The following is a 23,069-nucleotide window of genomic DNA, read 5'->3' on the forward strand; positions in this document are numbered from 1 at the left end:
CTAAAACTCCTGGGCTCAAGCAATTCATCTGCCTTAGCCTCCCAAAGTGCTGGGACTACAGATGTGAGCCACAATGCCTGGCTGGACTTCAGCTTTTACTGATTGGGATAGGAGGACCATTGTGGAGTTTTAAATAGAAGAGTGACTTAATCTTACGTGTTAAAAGGATTTTTCTGGCCTATGTGTCTAAAATAGATTGAAAGAAGGCAAAAATGGAAAGAAGGAATTCAAGTAAGGTAGCTGTTGTTGAATTCCAGATGAGAGGTAATAGTGGATTGGTTAATGGGGATTAAAAGTGTCCAGATTCTGGATATTCAATAGGGTTTGTTAACAGATTGTATGTAGGACATGTTGGAAAGGTAAAGCAATAATGACTTCAGTGTTTTTGTTCTGAGCAACTGGAAAGTGAAATTGCCATCAACTAATATGAGTATCCAACAGTGAGCAAAAACATATAATACTATTGTTCTTTTGGAGCTTGCATATTATTGGGATATCTCTTTCATATAAAGACTATATTGATATTTGTATAGCTAGTCTGGAATAATATTCAAGAAACTGGAAAGTTCTTGATTTTGAGGAGCAGTCCTGGGGATCTAGAGGGAGTTTGACCTTATTCTTTATTTTTTAAATGAATACATGTATGTTTTAAATTATTTTTTAAACTTTGTATAGAAGTAGAACATAGATGCAGAAATGTATGTAAGTATTGAGTTGGCTGAATTTTCAGACTGATCATTAACTGGCACCCAGATCAAGTAACAGAACATTGTCAGTACTCCAGTAGTCCCCTCATACTCATTTCTGACCACTACCTGCCTTTCCCACCATGATAAACCACTATTCTGACTTCTAAGGTATATCTTAATTATGGTTGTTTTGGTAATTAAATGAAATCTTACAGTGCAAATTCTCCATGCCATGTCTTCTTTTATTCTATATTATGTTTGAGAAATTTCTATCATCACTTGTAACTGTGGTTTATTCTCACTGGTATGTAGAGTTCCATTTATCAATATGCAACAATTTATTCATTCTTTTGTTGACAGGTCCTTAACTTATTAATGCCCAATTATTATTCTTGTCAAGTTTATATTCAGGTTAATTTTAACTACTGTGTAAAACTGCTTTTATTGTGAGTTGGTAATATGTCTTTTTTCCTTATTTCTTATAAAAAGTTTATAAGAAATATTGTTTTGCCTCTTCTAGGATGATTGTAGAGTTGTCTTGGCAAAACAGGAAATTACAAGGTTACTGGAAACATTGCAGAAACAGCAGCAGCAGTTTACAGAGGTTGCAGATCACATTCAATTGGATGCCAGCATCCCTGTCACTTTTACAAAGGTAATGTACTATGCTTTATTTTTAGGTATTTTTTTTCTAACAAATCATGATTGATTGATACTTCATGATAATCACTTTAAAGAGATAACCAGGAAATTCATGAATTAGAGGATTTTAAAGAAAACTTTTATCAGTAGAAAATAGAAATGGTGTGCTTGCTTCAGCAGCACATACACTAAAATTGGAATAAGATTAGTGTTGCCCTTGTGCAAGCATGGCACACAAATTTGTGAAGTGTTCCTTTTTTTTTTTAAGTTTTATGAGCTGGAGTCTTGCCCTGTTGCCAGACTGGAGTGCAGTAGTGTGTTCTCTGCTCACTGCAACCTCCACCTCCTGGGTTCAAGTGATCCTTCTGCCTCAGCCTCCCCAGTAGCTGGGACTACAGGTGCTCTCACCACGATACCCAGCTAAGTTTTTGTATTTTTAGTAGAGATGGGGTTTCACCATGTTGGCCAGGATGGTCTTGATCTCTTGACCTCATGATCTGCCCTCCTTGGCCTCCCAAAGTGCTGGGATACAGGCGTGAGCCAATATCCCTGGCTGACTGTTCCATATTTTTAAGTTAAAAAAAAGTGAAAAATAAAAAATAGAAATGGTATATATAATGAATCTTCCTATATCCATTACCCAGTTGAGCAATTATAAACTTATTTCATCTCCTCTTTTATTTACTCCTTTTTCTGCCTGCAATCTCCCAGGGTATTTTGAAGCAAATCCTAATATATTATTTCATCCCAACATCTTATCATTTCATTTATGAAATGTTTTAGGGGGAATCTCCAAAAAATAAGGACTCTTTTTAAAAACATAATTGGAACTGGGCATGGTGGCTCTTGCCTGTAATCCCAGCATTTTGGGAGGCCAAGGCCGGTGGATCACTTGAGGTCAGGAGTTTGAGCCTGACTAACATGGTGAAACCCCATCTCTGCTAAAAATGCAAAATTAGCCGAGTGTGGTGGTGCATCCCTGTGATGCCAGCTATTCGGGAGGCTGAGACAGGAGAATCACTTGAAACTGCCAGGTGGAGGTTGCAGTGAGCTGAGATTGCATCATTGCACTCCAGCCTGGGCAATGAGCAAAACTCTGCCAAAAAAAAAAAAACCACAAAAAAACAAAAAAATATAATTGGGCATGGTGGCATACTTTATAGTCCCAGTTACTCAGGAGACTGAGGCAGGATGATGGCGTGGCTTCAAGACCAGCCTGGGCAATATAGTGAAATTCCCATGATGTTAAAAAAAAAAAGCCAAAATATCATTATTACACAAAAAATGTTTAATATTGAATCTCTAATATTGTCACTAATATTATCAAGTATTGTTAGTATTCAAATTTTCCAGATTCTTTTTTTTTTTTTTAATTGCATTTTAGGTTTTGGGATACATGTGAAGAATATGCAAGATAGTTGCATAGGTACACATGTGGCAGTGTGATTTGCTACCTTCCTCCCCTTCACCTATATCTGGCATTTCTCCCCATGCTATCTCTCCCCAACTCCCCACACCCTGGTGTCCCTCCCCTATTTCCCCCCTATAGACCCAGTGTGTGATGCTCCCCTCCCTGTGTCCATGTGTTCTCATTGTTCAATACCCACCTATGAGTGAGAATATGTGGTGTTTGATTTTCTGTTCTTGTGTCAGTTTGCTGAGAATGATGGTTTCCAGGTTCATCCATGTCCCTACAAAGGACACGAACTCATAGCTTTTGATGGCTGCATAATATTCCATGGTGTATATGTGCCACATTTTCCCTGTCTAGTCTATCATCGATGGGCATTTGGGTTGGTTCCAGGTCTTTGCTATTGTAAACAGTGCTGCAATGAACATTCGTGTACATGTGTCCTTATAGTAGAATAATTTATAATCCTTTGGATATATATCCAGTAATGGGATTGCTGGGTCAAATGGAATTTCTATGTCTAGGTCCTTGAGGAATCGCCACACTGTCTTCCACAATGGTTGAACTAATTTATACTCCCACCAGCAGTGTAAAAGTGTTCCTATTTCTCCACATCCTCTCCAGCATCTGTTGTCTCCAGATTTTTAAATGATTGCCATTCTAACTGGCATGAGGTGGTATCTCAATGTAGTTTTGTTTTGCATTTCTCTAATGACCAGTGATAATGAGCATTTTTTCATATATTTGTTGGCCTCATGAATGTCTTCTTTTGTAAAGTGTCTGTTCATGTCCTTTGCCCACTTTTGAATGGGCTTGTTTTTTTCTTGTAAATCTGTTTTAATTATTTGTAGATTCTGGATATTAGCCCTTTGTCAGATGGGTAGATTGCAAAAATTTTTTCCCATTCTGTTGGTTGCCAATTCACTCTAATGACTGTTTCTTTTGCTGTGCAGAAGCTGTGGAGTTTGATTAGGTCCCATTTATCTATTTGGCTCTTGTTGCCAATGCTTTTGGTGTTTTGGTCATGAAGTCCTTGCCTATGCCTATGTCCTGAATGGTTTTGCCTAGGTTTTCTTTTAGGGTTTTTATGGTGTTAGGTCTTATGTTTAAGTCTTTAATCTATCTGGAGTTAATTTTAGTGTAAGGTGTCAGGAAGGGGTCCAGTTTCTGCTTTCTGCACATGGCTAGCCAGTTTTCCCAACACCATTTATTAAACAGGGACTCCTTTCCCCATTGCTTGTTTTTGTCAGGTTTGTCAAAGATCGGATGGTTGTAGATGTGTGGTGTTGCCTCCGAGGCCTCTGTTCTGGTCCACGGGTCTATATCTCTGTTTTGGTACCAGTACCATGCTGTTTTGATTATTGTAGCCTTGTAGTATAGTTTGAAGTTTGGCAGTGTGATGCCTCCCACTGTGTTCTTTTTGCTTAAAATTGACTTGGCTATGTGGGCTCTCTTTTGGTTCTATATGAAGTTTAAGGTGGTTTTTTCAAGTTCTGTGAAGAAGGTCATTGGTAGCTTAGCACTGAATCTGTAAATTACTTTGGGCAGTATGGCCATTTTCACAATATTGAGTCTTCCTAACCCTGAACATGGAATGTTTCTCTATCTATTTGTGTCCTCTCTTATTTCGTTGAGCAATGGTTTGTAGTTCTCCTTGAAGAGGTCCTTTACATCCTTTGTTAGTTGTATTCCCAGGTATTTTATTCTCTTTGTAGCAATTGTGAATGGCAGTTCGTTCTTGATTTGGCTCTCTTTAAGTCTCTTATTGGTGTATAGGAATGCTTGTGATTTTGGCACATTGATTTTGTATCCTGAGACTTTGCTGAAGTTGCTTATCAGTTTCAGGAGATTTTGGGCTGAGACCATGGGGTCTTCTAGATATACAATTATGTCCTCTGCAAATAAAGACAATTTGACTTCCTCCTTTCCTAATTGAATACCCTTTATTTCTTTTTCTTGCCTGATTGCTCTGGCTAGAGCTTCGAATACTATATTGAATAGGAGTGGTGAGAGAGGACATCCTTGTCTAGTTGCAATTCTTGTCTCTGACAGAAATAGACTTTAAACCAACAAAGATCAAAAGAGACAGAGAAGGACATTACATAATGGTAAAAGGATCAATGCAACAAGAAGAGCTAATGATCCTAAATATATACGCACCCAATACAGGAGCTCCCAGATACATAAAGCAAGTTCTTAATGACTTACAAAGAGACTTAGACTCCCACACAGTAATAGTGGGAGACTTAACACCTTATTGTCAATATTAGACAGATCAACGAGACAGAAAATAAACAAGGATATTTAGGACTTGAACTCAGACCTGGACCAAGGAAACCTAATAGACATTTACAGAACTCTCCACCCCAAATCCACAGAATATACAGTCTTCTCAGCACCACATCACACCTACTCTAAAATTGACCATGTAATTGGAAGTAAATCACTCCTCAGCAAATGCAAAAGAATGGAAATTTTCCAGATTATTTTCAAAACAATTTTTTTTGAGGTTGCTTTTTTTAGATAGAATCCAGACAAGTTCCATACTTGGGATTTGATTGATATATGTAAGTCTCTTTAAAGTGAGATCTCCCTGATTAAGAAATGTTCATGTGTACCATTTTGCTTTCTATTTTTAGGGGCTTTAAAAAATTTATTTGATTATGTTTTTACAGTTATATGAAATGTTTATGTGATCCAGAGTCAAATGTCCAAAGCACAGTTTATTCAGAGAAGTCTAGCTTTCATGCCTGTTCCTTCTACCCTTTTTTCTTCATTCCCCATAGAAAGTCATTTAGAATTTTTTCTTAGTTTTAGTTATCATTATAAAAAATATAGAGAAATATGTTTATGTATTTGTATGCACACTACTTGGATTTAAAAGGTGGAATAAATACCTTACACACTTTTTTTAGCTGCATGGTACTTCATTGTGAGGGTATACCATATTTATCATTGTAAAAAACACATAATAAAAAATTTACTGTCTCAACCATTTAAAAGTGTATAGTTCAGTATTGTTCAGTATATTCAAACTGTGAAACAGATATCTAGAAATTTTTTATTTTATAAAACTGAAACTCTGTACCTTTTAAACAATTCCTCTCTGCCCCCTCTGATCAGTCCCTGGTATTGCTATTGTATTTTCCTTTATGAATTTGATTAGGTACCTCATAAAAGTGGAATCATACAGTATTTGCCTTTTTGTGGCTGGTTTATTCCACTTAACATGTCATCAGAGTTCATCCATATTGTAGCATATGAAAGGATTTTCTTCCATTTTAAGGCTGAATAATATTCTGTTGTATACATGATATGGCTTGGCTATGTCCCCACCCAAATCTCAACTTTAATTGTATCTCTCAGAATTCCTACATATTGTCAGAGGGACCCATGGGGAGGTAATTGAATCATAGAAGCCAGTCTTTTCCCGTACTATTCTTGTGATAGTGAATAAGTCTCCTGAGATCTTATGGGTTTATTGGGGGTTTCTGCTTTTGCCTCTTCCTTATTTTTCTCTTGCCACTGCCATTTAAGAAGTGTTTTTCACCTCCTGCCATGATTCTGAGGCCTTCCCTAGCCATGTGGAACTGTAAGTCTAATTAAATCTCTTTTTGTTCCCAGTTTTGGGTATGTCTTTATCAGCAGTGTGAAAATGGACTAATACAGTCAATTGGTACCAGTAGATTGGGGTGTTGCTGAAAAGATACCCAAAAATGTGGAAGCGTCTTTGGAACTGGGTAACAGACGGAGGTTGAAACTGTCTGGAGGGCTAAGAAGAAGACAGGAAAATATGGGAAAGTTTGGAACTTACTAGAGATTTGTTGAATGACTTTGACAAAAATACTGTTAATGATAATGGACAATGAAATCCAGGCTGTGGTGGTTTCAGATGGAGATGAGGAATTTGTTGGGAACTGGAACAAAGATGACTTTTGTTATGTTTGAGCAAAGAGACTGGTGGCATTTTGCCCCACACCTAGAGATTTGTGGAACTTTGAACTTGAGAGAAATGATTTAGAGTATCTGGTGGAAGAAATTTCTAAGCAACAAAGCACTCAAGAGGTGACCTGGACACTGATATAGGCGTTCAGTTTTATAAGGGAAGCAGAGCATGAAGTGTGGAAAATTTGCAGCCTGACTATGTGATAGAAAAGAAAAACCCATTTTCTGGGGAGAAATTCAAGCCAGCTGCAAAAATTTGGGTAAGTAGCAGAGTCTAATGTTAATTCCTAAGACAAAGGGGAACATGTCTCCAGGCTATTTCAGAGACCTTCATGGCAGCCCTTCTTATCACAGGCTTGGAGGCCCAGGAGGAAGGGTCCCTGTGCTGTGCAGCCTAGGGACTTGATGCCCTGTGTCCCAGTCGCTCCAGCTGTAGCTGAAAGGGGCCAACATAGAGCTTAGGCTGTGGCTTCAGAGGGTGGAATCCCCAAGCCTTGGCGGCTTCCATGTGGTATTGAGCCTGTGGGTGCACAGAAGTCAAGAATTGAGGTTTGGGAACCTCTGTCTAGATTTCAGAAGATGTATGGCAATGCCTGGATGCCCAGGCAGAAGTTTACTCTAGGTGCAGGGCCCTCATGGAGAACCTCTGCTAGGGCAGTGCAGAAGGGAAATGTGGTGTTGGAGTTCCCACACAAAGTCCCTACAGGGGCACTGCCTAGTAGAGCTGTGAGAAGAGGGCTACCATCCTCCAGACCCCAGATTGGTAGATCCACTGACAACTTGCACCATGCACCAGTAAAAGCTGCAGACACTCAACGCCAGCCTGTGAAAGCAGCTGGGAGGGAGGCTGTACCCTGCAAAGCCACAGGGTTGGAGCTGCCCAAGACCACGGGAATCCACCTCTTGCATCAGTGTAACCTGAATGTGAGACCTAGAGTCAAAGCAGATCGTTTTGGAGCTTTAAAATTTGCCCTGCTGGATTTCAGACTTGCATGGGCCCTGTAACCCCTTTGTTTTGGCCAATATCTCCCATTTGGAATGGCAGTATTTACCTACTACCTGTACCCCATTGTATCTAGGAAGTAACTGTTTTTGGATAGTGACCATCCTCATTGGTGTAAAATGATGCCTTATTTGTTTTGATATGCATATCTCTGATGACTAGTGATGATGACCATCTCTTCATATAATTGTTGACCATCTGTATATTGCCTTGAATGTCTGTTTCCATCCTTTGGCTAGTTTTTGATTGTGTTGACTTTTTTGTTGTTGAATTGTAGGAGTTCTTTATATATTCTGGATATTAATTCCCTGTCAGAGCTGTGACTTTCAAATATTTTCTCCCATTCCAAGGTCGATTTTTCACTCTGTTGATTGTGTTGCTTCATGCAGAAAAATTTTAAATTCGATGTAGACTCATTTGTCTATTTTTGCCTTTTTTTTTTTAACTGTGCCTTTGATACCATGTCCATGAAGTCATTCTTAAATGCAGTGTCATGGGGCTTTTCCTCTATTTTTTTTTCTAGGAGTTTTATGGTTTGGTGTGTTAAGTTTATTTATGGCTTTAATCCACTTTGCATTAATTTTTGTAGGTGGTGTCAGATATACCACATCCTTTTTCATGTAGGTATCTAGTTTCCCCAGCATCATTTATTGAAGAGACTGTCTTTTCATTGCATGGTCCTGGCACCCTTGTTGAAGATTCTGTCACCCTCTACCTGAGAGTTCATTTCTGGGCTCTCCTATTTTATTGGTTTGTATGTCTCACCTTTATGTGCCAATATGACATAGTTTTCGTTACTGTAGTTGATGTGGTTTGGATCTGTGTCTGTGCCCAAATCTCATGTCCAGTTGTGATCCCAATGTTGAGGTGGGGCCTGGTTGGAGGTGATTGAATCATGGGGGCAGTTTCTTACAAATAGTTTAGTATCGTAACCCTTGATACTGTCCTTGCCATAATAGATGAGTTCTCATGAGATCTGGTCTTTTAAAAGTGTGTGGCACCTCCCACCTCCCCCTTGCTCTTGCTTCTGCCATGTGAAATGCCCCACTCCCTCTTTGCTTTGCACCATGGTTGTATGATTCCTGAGGCTTTACTTGAAGCTGAGCTGATGCTTCCTGTACAGCCTATGGAACTGTGAGCCAATTAAACTTTTCTTTATAAATTACCCAGTCTCAGGTATTTCTTTATAGCAATGCAAAAACAGTAATACATTAGCTTTGTAATGTATTTTGAAGTCAGTAAGTGTGAGTCCCCCAATTTTGATCTTTTCCAAAATTGTTTTGGCTATTCAGGGTCACTGGAGCTTCTGTATAAATTGTAGCTTATTTTTTTTCTATCTCTGTAAAAAGCATGATTGGGATTTTGATAGCTATTGCATTGAATTTATATAGAGTACCTGGAGTAGTATTCACATCTTAATATTATGTCTTTCAATCCATGGACATGGAATGTTTATGTGTTTATTTTAGCAATGTTTTATAGTTTTTGTAGTTTTTACTGTACAGGTTTTTCACCATCTTGGTTAGGTGTATGCTTACATATTAGGTTGGTGCAAAAGCAATTGCGGTTTTTGCCATTAAAACTACTAGCAAGAAGAAGCAGCTTCTCCGCTCCTTTTGGAATCTCTCCCTAGTTCAGCCCGCCTGCTTCCACTCCTGCTTCCACCATGTCCACCAGGGTGACCCATAAGTCCTACAAGGTGTCCACCTCTGGCCCCGGGGCCTTCAGCAGCCGCTCCTTAATGAGTGGGCCCAGTGCCCGCTTGAGCTTCTCCCGAGTGAGCAGTAGTGGCTTCCGGGGTGGCCTGGGTGCAGGCTATTTTGGGGTAGCGGCATAGGCATGGGAGGCATCACCGCCGTCACCATCAACCAGAGCCTGCTGAACCCCATTAAGGTGGATGTGGACCCCAACATCCAGGCCGTGCGTACCCAGGAGAAGGAGCAGATCAAGACCCTCAACAACAAGTTTGCTTCCTTCATCGACAAGGTGTGGTTCCTGGAGCAGCAGAACAAGATGCTGGAGACCAAGTGGAGCCTCCTGCAGCAGCAGAAAACGGCTAGGAGCAACATGGACAACATGTTTGAGAACTACATCAACAACCTGAGGCGGCAGCTGGAGACTCTGGGCCAGGAGAAGCTGAAGCTGGAGGCGGAGCTTGGCAACATGCAGGGGCTGGTGGAGGACTTCAAGAACAAGTATGAGGAAGAGATCAATAAGCGTACAGAGATGGAGAATGAATTTGTCCTCATCAAGAAGGATGTGGATGAAGCTTACATGAACAAGGTAGAGCTGGAGTCTCGCCTGGAAGGACTGACTGACGAGATAAACTTCCTCAGGCAGCTGTATGAAGAGGAGATCCGGGAGCTGCAGTCCCAGATCTCCAACACGTCTGTGGTGCTGTCCATGGACAACAGCCGCTCTCTGGACATGGATGGCATCATTGCCGAGGTCAAGGCGCAGTACGAGGAGATCGCCAACCGCAGCCGGGCTGAGGCGGAGAGCATATACCAGATCAAGTATGAGGAGTTGCAGATGCTGGCTGGGAAGCACGGGGATGACCTGCGGCGTACGAAGACTGAGATCTCCGAGATGAACCGGAACATCAGCCGGCTCCAGGCTGAGATCGAGGGCCTCAAAGGCCAGAGGGCTTCCCTGGACGCCGCAATTGTAGATGCTCAGCAGCGCGGGGATCAGGCACTCAAGGATGCTCATGACAAGCAGAAGGAGCTGGAGGCCGCCCTACAGCAGGCCAAGCAGGACATGGCAAAGCAGCTGCGTGAGTACCAGGAGCTGATGAATGTCAAACTGGCCCTGGACATCGAGATCGCCACCTACCGCAAGCTACTGGAGGGCGAGGAGAGCCAGCTGGAGTCCGGGATGCAGAACATGAGTATCCACACGAAGACCACCAGCGGCTATGCAGGTGGTCTGAGCTCTGCCTATGGGGGCCTCACAAGCCCCGGCCTCAGCTACGGCCTGGGCTCCAGCTTTGGCTCTGTCATGGGCTCCAGCTCCATCAGCTGCACCAGCTCCACCAAGGCTGTGGTTGTGAAGAAGATTGAGACCCGCGATGGGAGGCTGGTGTCCGAGTCCTCTGATGTCCTGCCCAAGTGAACAGCTGCAACAGCCCCTCCCAGCCTGCCCCTCCTGAGGCTGCCCCAGAGCCCAGGAGGGAGGTTGCTGTGCAGGGGAGCTCAGGGAACAGGAGACCCACCTGATGCTCAGCCCTAGCCCTCAGCCCACTGGTGGGGAGTTTACTGCCTGGGGACCCCCCTTACCCATGCCTCCAGCTGCAAAACAATTCAATTGCTTTTTTTTTTTTTTTGGTCCAAAATAAAATCTCAGCTAGCTCAGAAAAAAAAAAAAAAAAAAAAAAAAAACTACTAGCAAAAGCCACAGTTATATTTGCACCAACATAGTATCTTAAGTCTTTCACCATTTTGTTTAAGTTTATTCCTAAGTATCTTAAAACGTTCTTTTCTCTACACATTCAAAGAAACTTCTTTAGTCACGAACTATAGAAATTACCCCTGAAAGTATGCTTTTGATGTTCTTGTAAGTGGAATTGTTTTCTTAATTTCCTTTTTGGATTTTTAAGTATACAGAAATGCAACTGATTTTTGTTTTGATCTTATATCCTGAAATTTTGTTGACTGTATTCTTTTTTTTTCTTGATAGTTTCCTTTATTTTTCACTTTCAGAAACTGCCACCTTCACAACCACTACAACAACAAAAATTTATATTTGCCACAGCGAGAGCATAACTGATCACAGTTTCCCTGAATTCAAGTCACTTGAAGTCAGCTACTCAGTTTGGCTGACATTCTTTTGATGTTCAATATTGGTAATCTGAACATTATGTTAATCCTTCCTGATTTCTTCAATGAAATAGTTATCTCGCTGCAAACTACAATCAAATTAATATAGTTTGAAGTGTCAAAATATTTATTTCCATGACTGTATTCTTTCTAATAGGTGTTTTTGTGTGGATTTTTCAGGATTTTCTACATACGAGATCATGTCATCTGTGAAGAGATATACTTTTACATTTTCCTTTACAATTTAGATGTCTTTTATTATTTTCTTGCCTAATCGCTCTGTGGGCATCTTCTTGTTCTTTATCTTACAGAAAAAGCTTTCAGTTTTTTGAGTAACATGTTAGCTGTGGGCATTTTATATCTTGTGTATGTCACACTGAGGCAGTTTCCTTCTATTCCTAGTTTGTTGAATGTTTTTATTATGAAAGGGTATTGAATTTTGTCAAATGCTTTTTCTGCAACTATTGAGATGATTATGTGTTTTTTTAATCTCATTCTATGTATTACACTGATTGATGGTGAATAATTCTTGCCTTCCAGGTATAAAGCCCATTTGATCATGGTGTACCAAATGGTTTTTTGGTTGAGTTTACTAGCAAACTGAATTCAATGTGTTGTTGAATTCAGTTTGCTAGTATTTTGTAGTTTCCTCCTGGTTGCACCTCAGCCTCAACTATGTGGGGTATGGGGAAGGGCAGGGATGAGTGCACAGAATACCCTGAATTTTCTTACCCCTTTCACTGGAATGCCTTTTTGGTTTTATGGCCTGGTGCTGTAGCTTCTTAACTGTTCTCTAGAGTTCTCATAGAAGTAATTCTCTTCCATATATTGTTTCTGAGGTGTATAACTGGATTTAAGTATAGCTTTGGAGCTGTTGCGTAGATGGTAATTAAAGCTTGTGAAGAGAATGAAAATATGTAGAATGAGAAGGGGGCCTTATACAGACCCTCAAGAATACCAACATTTAAAAGGCAGATAAAGGAAAAATTAGGAGCATCCAAAAATGGGGTAAAACCAAACCTGGGAAATTTTGTATCATAAAAGCCAAGCAAAGAGTGCTCAAAGGAATAAGCAGAAATAACACATATATGTTGGCAACTGTTGTAAGGACTTTTCATTAAAAATTAATCCTTTCAAGAATCCTATGTAAATTTTGTATTATTTTAGTCCTCCTTTTATGAAAGAAGGGAAGCAGAGAAATCATGCAGCTAGTAATAAATAAAAATGTTCATTATAGTATTGTTTGTAATATCATAAAATCAGAAATTACATAAAATCTACCAGTTGGGGGTTTGATTAAATTGTGGTTTATGGAATGTAAAGAAGCCATTAAAAGAAAAAGGTTGGTCCATATGTATTGCAAGGATTATGTAATATACTGTTGAGTGAAACACATTAGTTGTAGAGTGTGGCTGATACTTTTTAAAGAAAGTTTCTTGTGTTTCTGTATGTTGGCCAGTATGTGCATGGGAAAGTATCTGGAGGGATATACATCAGATTCATAGTGAAAATTTTTGGGAATTGAGCGGCAATTTTCATTTTAATTAATTTAGCCCTATTGTAAGGTGTTTCAGTATAGCATAAAAACATGCTTAAATAAGATTTAAAGAGGTTTCATTTGAGTTAGAAAATCTGAGAAAATTAATTGTGTATATTCTGTTATACAAAGACAAACTGGTCAGTTTTACTGAGGAAAGATTTAGCCATGGGGAAGGAATTCATCTTAAGATAAAACTCAAGATTTTGAGGAATACAACTCAGATTGCAATGATTGAGGAATGAACAGGAAATGTAGAAATAATAAAGGTGCTAAATGCTATTACTTTATAACTGTATGTCAAATTAAAAATATTTTAAAATATTTAAATTATAGGATAATCGAGTTCACATTGGACCAAAAATGGAAATTCGGGTGGTTACATTAGGATTGGATGGTGCTGGAAAAACTACTATCTTGTTTAAGTTAAAACAGGATGAATTCATGCAGCCCATTCCAACAATTGGTAAGTATTAATACTGGTTTTTACCTTAAAGGGCATTTAATAGACAAACCCTAGCTTACAGCCGAGTTCTTGTGGTCTTATTTGTTACTAATCTGTCATGGTGCTGGGCTCTTTTCTGGCTCTAAGACATCAGCATCTGAGAGAAAAAATGCAAGATTGTGTGGCTATGGGAATGAAATGTGGTTGGGGATAAAAAGAAGAAACAGTATTGGTGGGACAGTTTGAAGGAATAGAAGATTGGTGATCCTGGCTGAGGGTGTGGGGATGGGGGCAGTAGTGCAACAGAGCTGGAAGATACATGGATCCCAAGGTCCTAAGGACCTTGGTGGAGGTTTAGAGGGCTAGCAGCTGTTACAGGTATTCACTCTCCATGTAGAAGTAGGAATGGGGTTGATTAGGCTTCAGTAGATATTGCTGCATATAGATAATTGATAAATCACAATTATACACTGGGGGATTGTCTGTGTTTGATGTGTCATTCATTGTAAATGTAAATATAGTATAAAAGTTAACTTTTTTTTTAAAACAGGTTTTAATGTGGAAACTGTAGAATATAAAAATCTAAAATTCACTATTTGGGATGTAGGTGGAAAACATAAATTAAGACCATTGTGGAAACATTATTACCTCAATACTCAAGGTGAGAGTTTAAAATGACATTTAATTTTTCACATTTTTAGGATGACAGTTTTCAGTGTACTGATTTGACTAGCAAAGCTGATATTTATGATTAAATCCTTGACTATACACTTAAGTGTTAGTGGCTAGTTCCTTATCTTGTAAAAAACAAAAGTAGAAAAATTAGCATATGTACTTTTAGTTTATTCCTGATAAACCATTATTACAGAAATAAACCAGATGTAGCTTAGAAACATAGGCAGTTAAGAGTATTCTCGCTTCTCTTAACAGAGAATGTATATTATCAGTATTATATGGGTGTGATTGCTGGCAATGTAGTGGTATAGAGTTGAGTTTATGGTGTATGATTCTGCTGTTCAATTCAGTTAAACTCAGCATTTATCCCATTATAATCTCACAATAGCCCCACTCCCACATTTCTCTCATAAATAGTTGTTACCTGCAAAAGAACTTACAGTGGCTTGCTTTTGACCAAATGGTATTATATCATATACTCTACATAGGTTTTAGTCACATTTGAGTTCTATTCTACACTTTTGCCTCAGAGACCCCAACCTAAAGCTTAGACTCATGCGTCCTATTCTGTATGTTATCCTGCTTTGTACCAAGATTAGAGACTGAATTATTTTTACTTTGGGATTTTTGATATTTAGTATGAGCCATAATTAATAGAATTTTTGTTTTTTTGAGACAGAATCTTGCTTTGTTGCCCAGGCAGGAGTACAGTGTTGCGATTGCAGCTCACTGCTATCTCTGCCTCCTGGGTTCAAGCAAGCCTCCCGCCTTTGCCTTCCAAGTAGCTGGAACTACAGGTATATGCAACTACATTCATCTAATTTTTAATTTTTTTTTTGTAAAGACAAGGTCTCACTATATTGCCCAAGGGTCTCAAACTCCTGAGCTCAAGTGATCCTCCCACTTTGGCCTCCCAAAATGCTGGGATTATAGGTGTCAGCCACTGTGCCCTGCAAAAATGGAATTTTGAATATGAAGAATGGTTGAAAGTATGGGGATAGTTAACTTAGAGACAATACTTTGCAGGGAGAAAAATGGTGATCATTTTTATCTTTTAGTCTTTTATTTGAAGATAAAATATTACAAAAATAGTATTTGAAGAACAAGTAGCATCAGTAGGTAGAAGATCATGAGGCATATTTTGAAATTCATTATGTAAAAAATGTTCCTTGATATACAGACCAGTTTGCATTTGATAGAGCAAGTGTTGTAAATCTATCATAGATGGGGAAACTAAACCTGAGAAGTTATATGAACTACTTGAAATCATACTGTTCATTATTTGTAGGTGCCCCTGCCATACTAGGCAGCCTGTGTGAAAATGATGATGGTAGACAAACTCTAACCATAATATAATAATGATATCATTAAATATTTGGTCCATTTACTGAACTTTAGCACGTGACTAATTAGTATTTTTGTTTTTTTGGGTAGCTGTTGTGTTTGTTGTAGATAGCAGCCATAGAGACAGAATTAGTGAAGCACACAGTGAACTTGCAAAGTTGTTAACGGAAAAAGAACTCCGAGATGCTCTGCTCCTGATTTTTGCTAACAAACAGGTAATGCATTTTTATATTGGAATACTTATTTTAGTAGTTTTGTGCATTCCATGTCATAAGAAAACTGGAAATATTTCAGAAAATCAATTCCACAGATATTTATAAAGTTTCTCTGTGTATTTTGAGTACATCTATGTGAAAAATGCTGTGTTGGGTACCTGGGAGTATACAAAATAGAAATAAGGTAGTTCATGTTTACCAGAAACTCCCAGGTATGCATATGAACACATAAGTGAGATTCAAATACAAAGGCAACTGATAAGTGACTTCAATAACAGAATGTTACAGGGAATTAGGAGAGTAGTTCTAAATGTGGCATGTTGTAAGATTGTAAAATTTAGGATTTGAGCTGAAATTATGGATGAGGCTGAGTCAATATGTGAAAGGATGAACATTACAGAGATGATAATAGCATGAATGTTTTTAGTCTAGGGAATATCAAGCATATCTGTATGTCAGGTGCAGGTATTCTAGAGAATCTAGAATAACAGACAAGACCATGCTGTAAAGCCCTGACAGAGCTAGACTGAGAAATTTAGGTTTTATTCTATGAGCAAAGAGGAAACATCAAAATGTTTTTGGACTAGTGGGCAATAAGATCATATCGGTGTTTTGATACTATAATTCTAGGGGTAGAGTGAATCAGGGCAAATGACTACAGACAGAGAAATGCAGTAAATTGCTTAAATAATTCAAGTGAGCATTAACAAGACTCCGAATTAGAGAAATAGAAAAGTGGAGGCAGATGGAAATGACTTTGAGGTAGAATTGGTGACTGAATGGCCGGGATGTAGGACTGAGAGTAGCTGAAGATTCCTTGACCTTGAGCCTTTCTAGGAGGATGAGATGCCTTTAAGTAGAGGTAGTAGAAGGAGAGTAGAAGTGAAGTAGAGAGATGTCATGGGAGGGGAAGAATAGGATGAAGAATAAAGAATTTTCCCCTTAATGAAAAAAGGCAAACTGTTAACAACTGGTATATTTAAGACATTCAAATAAGTCAGTGAATGTTCCTTGATATACAGACCAGTTTGCATTTGATAGAGCAAGTGTTGTACATCCTGTCATAGATGGGGAAACTAAACCTGAGCAGTTATGTAAACTACTTGAAATTGTACTGTTCATTATCTGTAGGTGCCCCTGCCATACTAGGCAGCCTGTGTGAAAACACCATTTTCTGCTCATCAGATAAAGATTAAAGTGTTTTGTAATCTTCAGACTTACATACACCATTATTATTTTTGAGACTGAGTCTTGCTTTGTCTCCTAGGCTGGAGTGCGGTGGCACTCTGCTCACTGCTTGAACCTCCCTGTCCTAGGTTCAAGCAACTGTCTTGCCTCAGCCTCCTAAGTGGCTGGGATTGCAGCTGCTTGCCGCCATGCCCAGCTAATTTTTGTATTTTTAGTAAAGACAGAGTTTCACCATGTTGGTCAGGCTAGTCTCAAACTCATGACCTCAAGTGATCTGCCCGCTTCAGCCTCCCAAAGTGCTGGGATTACAGGTGTGAGCCACTGCACTGGGCCAAATTCCATACACTTTGAATATGATACATTTTACTCCTTCAATAAGATGGGATTTGAATCTGATATAGTAAAAATAAATATATTCTAATTATTGTATGATTTCTTAAATAAGTATACCCCACTCTTGGTGGGTTATTAAACTGAGACATTTTCTTGGAGGACAATTGGGCAATACTCATCAAAGTCCTTTACCCTGCCATTCTACTTCTCTGTATCTGGTAGACAAATATCCAAAGGTTATCCTGCAGATAATTTTGCAGATATACATACGTGTATGTCAACTCTTGTTGTATATGTATGTTTATGTATTATATGTGTGTGTATATATATGGATTTGTAATATATAAGCACAAAACTTAAATCTGAACATTCAGTATAGGACTGGTTAAATTGTTGTATCCTCACAATGGAAGGGAATTCTGATATTAAAAATAATGCAGATAATCTGTGCTGATAATGGAAGAATATCTTCAACATGTTTATGTAAAAAACAAAAAACCAACCCTGCAAGTTATAGAAAGTCTAAACTATGTTCCTCTTTGTGTTTATTTGCATGAACATGCATGGAAATTTTCTGGAAAAATACATTGTTACTGGTGGTTGCTCCTGGGACAATGGGTGTTCAGAGCGGGAAATGTAGTGAACTCTTCAATATATAACCCTATTTATAAACTATTTATTAAGGTTTTCGTGTGTTAATTTTTTTTTTAAGTTGATGCCTTATAATTACTTAGGCCGGGTGCAGTGGCTCGCACCCTTAGTAATCCCTGCACTTTGGGAGGCCAAGATGGGCAGATCACTTGAGGTCGGAGTTCGAGACCAGCCTGGCTAACATGATAAAACCCTGCTTCTACTAAAAATACAAAAACATTAGCTGGGCATGATGGCGCATGACTGTAATCCCAGCTACCTGGGAGGTCAAGGCAGAAGAATTGCTTGAACCAGGAGGTAGAGGTTGCAGTGAGCCAACATCGTGCCACTGCACTCCAGCTTGGGTGACAGAGCAGGACTCCATCTCAAAAAATAAAAAAAAAATTACTTAGGCAATATGTTTCCATTTAGGCTGCAAGGCCTTTATTGATTTCATTGTTAGGTTACCCTTACAAACTGTATACCTACACATACATATAAATTAGTTTAACCAAACTTTTTTTTTTTCCTGTTCTTGTTAATCTCAGAATAATTACTGAAAGAGTCTAGGTTTTTTGTTTAGGCTTCTGTTAGAATGCTGTCAACAAATTTCTCTATAAATAATGATTAGAAAAATGGTAATTTGGATGGACTGATCAAAAATATGTGTATATATCTTTCAGGATGTTGCTGGAGCACTGTCAGTAGAAGAAATCACTGAACTACTCAGTCTTCATAAATTATGCTGTGGCCGTAGCTGGTATATTCAGGGCTGTGATGCTCGAAGTGGTATGGGACTGTATGAAGGGTTGGACTGGCTCTCACGGCAACTTGTGGCTGCTGGAGTATTGGATGTTGCTTGATTTTAAATGCAGCAGTTGTTTGAAGTTTTGTGGTTAAGAGTAACTTTGCACATAATATGTTGTAAGAAATTACACATCTTGAAAGATGATAATTTAGGATGTATATATGTGTATATATATATAAAGGAATCTTGGATTGGGAATTCAGTACATTATTGCTTTAGAACATTGTGGCAAATTAAATTTCTAATTGAGTGGATTAGATTGAATTAAATAGAAATTTGTTGAACATACATTCTTTTTAAAAGTATATTTGTTATTTAAGTTTTTCAGATTATATGTAACCAATATACTGGGAAAGAGGTAGTCACAGAGAAAGGGTAGTGAAGGTTTATTCTTTCAGTGAAAAAAGAATAGCCAATTGAGTGCCTAATGAGACCTCTGCGTGAAGCAAGTTAAGTATAGCTTCTTCTTTAATCTGCCTTTTCACTGAAGGTTGGCAGTATTTACTAGTAGAAATGGCAGTTGCTTAATGAAATAGAATCCAAACTACATCTTTGGATAATAGGATTACTTTACATTTATGTTCAAAGTTAACAGAACACCTTTAATGCTAAGAACTATAAGGTATATAAAATTAATACTTTATATAGTGTTTTATTAAAACTTTTTCCTAAAGCATTTTGTATAAAACAGTGAGACAGAATGAAATATTACCTAATTAGGCTTGTCAGATTAGTAATAAACTGAAGAACAGTAATAAAACTGTGCAAGTAGTTGGATCTTCATTTATGAAAGACCCATTTCCAGGACTGATGCTAGGCTTACATACAGTTTCCTAGGTCAGAACTCTAAATTGGTCCTTCTATTTTTCAATATACTTAAAGTAGTATCTCTAATATAATATTGTATCCTTTGTGGGAATGACTATAGGTAAAATGTAGTAAGTTACACAGAAACGGGGGCGGCTTTATTTATGTAAAAGCTAGTGACCTAAATAGAAAACGAACTCTTCCTTAAGAGTTGTTTGTACAGTGGGGAATGCTTATTACTTCAAACTATCTCCCAAAATAAGTGCATTTATTTTGACAGTAAAACTTAAGGCTCTTCATGACAAGGCCTTGAAAAGTCCACTTAAGAGGAAAAATGTCTAAAGGAAAAATATTCCAAAAGTTTACATTAATTATTCAGTGTTGTGAGTAAATAAAAATTTGTGGTCTTTATGGTTTTTCATTTTTAAAGGATACTCTCTTATTATGGAAGCATGATTTATTTAAATAGGTACATTGAGACTTTGGCTTTTTTAAAAAATGTTCTGATACTTTAGGAAGAAGTTAAATCTTACCAGTTTAATTGTTATAAGGTCAGTGATGTCTCATAACAAGGTATGACTTTTAGGTACTCTTTTGGTTCAGTCTTTTAAAATCCATTTTTATTTGTTTAAAAACATTAAAACTTTTAGAAAACAAAGCATTACGAAAAAGCCTGTCCGTGATATGGGCAATATGTAAATAAGTAAATATAATATTTCATCCTTTATTTTTCAGGTAAATGGTCATGCTGTTACAAGTATAGTTTGTGTGCATAAATAATACTTCTGAATTAAATTATTTAATATTTGACTGATTTCAATAACTGAAAAATAAAAAACGTGTTGCATTGCTTGTGAGAACTTGAGCTGTTTTCTCTACTAGTTAATTGAAGAAAAAATGTGTAACACTAAGATGAACTTGCTTCCCTTGTTATTTCATCAATTTTGCTAAACTTTGTAATGTACATTCTTAGCATATAACTGAACACAACTTAAAAATTGTGCTTACACCTGATTATAATGTATATATATAATGGTAGATGTGATTCTTTTTTAAAGAAATACTTTTCTCAAGCTCCCATTACTATTTGTGGTTGTATTCTTTCACTAATCATTGGTTAAGATTGTGCTAGTCTCCCCTGGGAAACTAAGACAGCTATTTTAAACATAGTGTATTTGAATTTTTCTAGTATCTCTGAATTTCTGTGTTAAGTCTAAATATTACTGTATGATTATATAAAGCAGGTATATCAAGTGTATAGCCCTGGTATATAATTCAGGAATGCTTTATAACCATCAGAAGCCATTATCTGCACTACATATATGATCAGTAGAGACAGCAATAAAGATCATTTTAAAGAAGTCCCATCATTATTCTTAAAAATCTTCTTAAGATCATTTTAAAGAAGTCCCATCATTATTCTTAAAAGTCTTTCTTGAACCATCTATCTAGTATTATTGCCAGTAGTAACCAATTTAAAAAGTCATTATTTGTGCTGTAGTTAAGAGAGAAAATAAAACAAAATAGGTAGAGATTGACATGCCCGTCAAATTTGAGATGTAGTTCATTTGATAAAGCAAAATTTTAGAAATAACATTTTGAATTAGCAACATAGGCCACATTTACTGATGAGAACAGGTACTATACTTGGTCTTAACTTTACCTGATATTAGCCAAAAGGCTGAGCAGTGATGTGTAGGCCACATTTAAATAATATAACCATAGTGTTTTGAAGTGGATTAGAGCTACAGTTTTGCATTGAACAAAGTGAAACTGTTATTGCCATTTAAATTTTAAATGTAAACTTCTTTCATAAGAAAAGATAGCATTTTAAATGACCATTGTAGAAAATGGCTTGTAAAACTTAGCTGTAGCTCATGAACTAATATTGCTAAGAGAAGGACTTTTTATGTAACATTGGGATACTTCTAAATTGGCAAAGTGGTAACAGGGAAGAAGACAGCTGTATTCTTCCCTAAAAGAATAAAGAATGAAAAGGATTAGTGAATAAGATGAAATTGTATCCTGATTTTTATTATTTATTTTTTTTGAGACAGAGTCTCGCTCTGGAGTGCAGCGGTAGAGTCTCACTCAAGCTGGAGCGCAGTGGTGTGATCTCAGCTCACTGCAACCTCTGCTTCTCAGGTTCAAGCAATTCTCTGCCTAAGCCTCCTGAGTAGCTTGGGTTTACAGGTACCCGCCACAATACCCAGCTAAGTTCTGTAGTTTTAGTAGGATGGGGGGGTCTCACCATCTTGGCCAGCATGGTCTGGAACTCCTGACCTCATGATCCCCCTGCCTTGGCCTCACAAAGTGTTGGGATTACAGGCATGAGCAACCACGGCTGACCAAAACATGCTTTTAAAAAGACATGGACAATGTATGTTTTTAGGTCTGCCAATCAGGTTAAGTTTTTGACATTAATGGAAAAATTCATTAGTCAAATATGGTTTCACTCAAAGCAAAATAATTGTATTTGTTGGGGAATGAGGCATCATCACAACTTGGTGGCAATATTACCAAAAATTTAGATTGTTTTTAGGAATGAATAAAGGCAGGTAGGTAAGTCTAAACAACTAAAATTAGAAACAATAAATTGAAAAGTCATTTTCCTGTCCAACTTTAAGTTCTACTTTTAAAAAAGAGCATACATTACAGCAGCACAATCTAGCATAATCTCCTATCTCACAAGTTTGTAGCAAAGAATCCTGCTGATCAATAGAAGGAAAAGTGTAAGCAGATTTTAAACTTAAGAATATAAATTCCCTAAACAGGTTTTTCAGCATATTCTTCCTATAAGTTTCTGAAAGAATCTTTCTGGAAATGAAGCAGTGGGTCTTTTTTGTTTTTTTGAGACGGAGTCTTGCTGTTGCCAGGCTGGAGTGCACTGGCATGATCTTGGCTCACTGCAACCTCTGCCTTTCAGGTTCAAGCGATTCTCCTGCCTCAGCCTCCCAAATGCTGGGGCTACAGGCATTTGCCACCATGCCCAACTAATTTTTGTATTTTTAGTAGAGACAGGGTTTCACCATGTTGGCCAGGATGGTCTCATATCTCTTGACCTTGTGATGTGCCTGCCTCAGCCTCCCAATGTGCTGGGATTACAGATGTCAACCACCACGCCCAGCCACAGTGGGTCTTAATAGTTATGAAGTAAGTTATAAGGGTCAGTGAAAAAATCAGTATAAGAATTTGCACTCATATTGTTTTACTGCTCCAATTTCTACTAATCTCTATTATTAGATACCAAAATTTTTATGTATATTTCTTAATGGTGTATTTACTAAAGACATACTATTACTTGAGGACAGAAACAATTGTTTACCTATGTTAGAAAAATAATCTGAAACAGTAAATGAGCCTGCATATAAAACCAAGGATTCAGATATCCACTTATTCGGATACTTTATTTTAAAGAATATTTCATAAATATTAAGGAATGTAAGACTTTGACCAAAGTGACTTCTTGTTTATTGAGGCTTACTGAACCCCAATATATCATGTTTTTTTATACATACATATCTATGCTAAAGTTTAATTTATAACTTAAGACATAGTAAGAGATTAACAACAATAAAA

At 37.8% G+C, this 23,069-nt stretch overlaps 1 protein-coding gene and 2 pseudogenes across 2 annotated transcripts in view; all 3 read left to right on the forward strand.

Moving 5' to 3' along the window:
• TRIM23 (tripartite motif containing 23) overlaps window positions 1-20,851 on the forward strand; it is a 37,096-nt gene extending 16,245 nt beyond the window's left edge. Inside the window, exons 7-11 of the mRNA XM_008991997.6 lie at window positions 1,210-1,344; window positions 13,382-13,511; window positions 14,041-14,151; window positions 15,600-15,724; window positions 18,559-20,851. Coding sequence (XP_008990245.1) covers window positions 1,210-1,344; window positions 13,382-13,511; window positions 14,041-14,151; window positions 15,600-15,724; window positions 18,559-18,738 — 681 coding nt within the window. The 3' untranslated portion in view covers window positions 18,739-20,851. The remainder of the gene's footprint in view (window positions 1-1,209; window positions 1,345-13,381; window positions 13,512-14,040; window positions 14,152-15,599; window positions 15,725-18,558) is intronic.
• Window positions 1,496-1,593, forward strand: LOC118151884 (U6 spliceosomal RNA; annotated as a pseudogene).
• LOC118151682 (keratin, type II cytoskeletal 8 pseudogene) lies at window positions 9,518-11,069 on the forward strand (annotated as a pseudogene). The gene has a single exon (XR_004740123.3). The product of XR_004740123.3 is annotated as a keratin, type II cytoskeletal 8 pseudogene (transcript).
• Window positions 20,852-23,069: the final 2,218 nt, after the last annotated feature.

This window comes from Callithrix jacchus, chromosome 2 (assembly GCF_049354715.1).
Source record: "Callithrix jacchus isolate 240 chromosome 2, calJac240_pri, whole genome shotgun sequence".
NCBI lineage: Eukaryota > Metazoa > Chordata > Mammalia > Primates > Cebidae > Callithrix > Callithrix jacchus.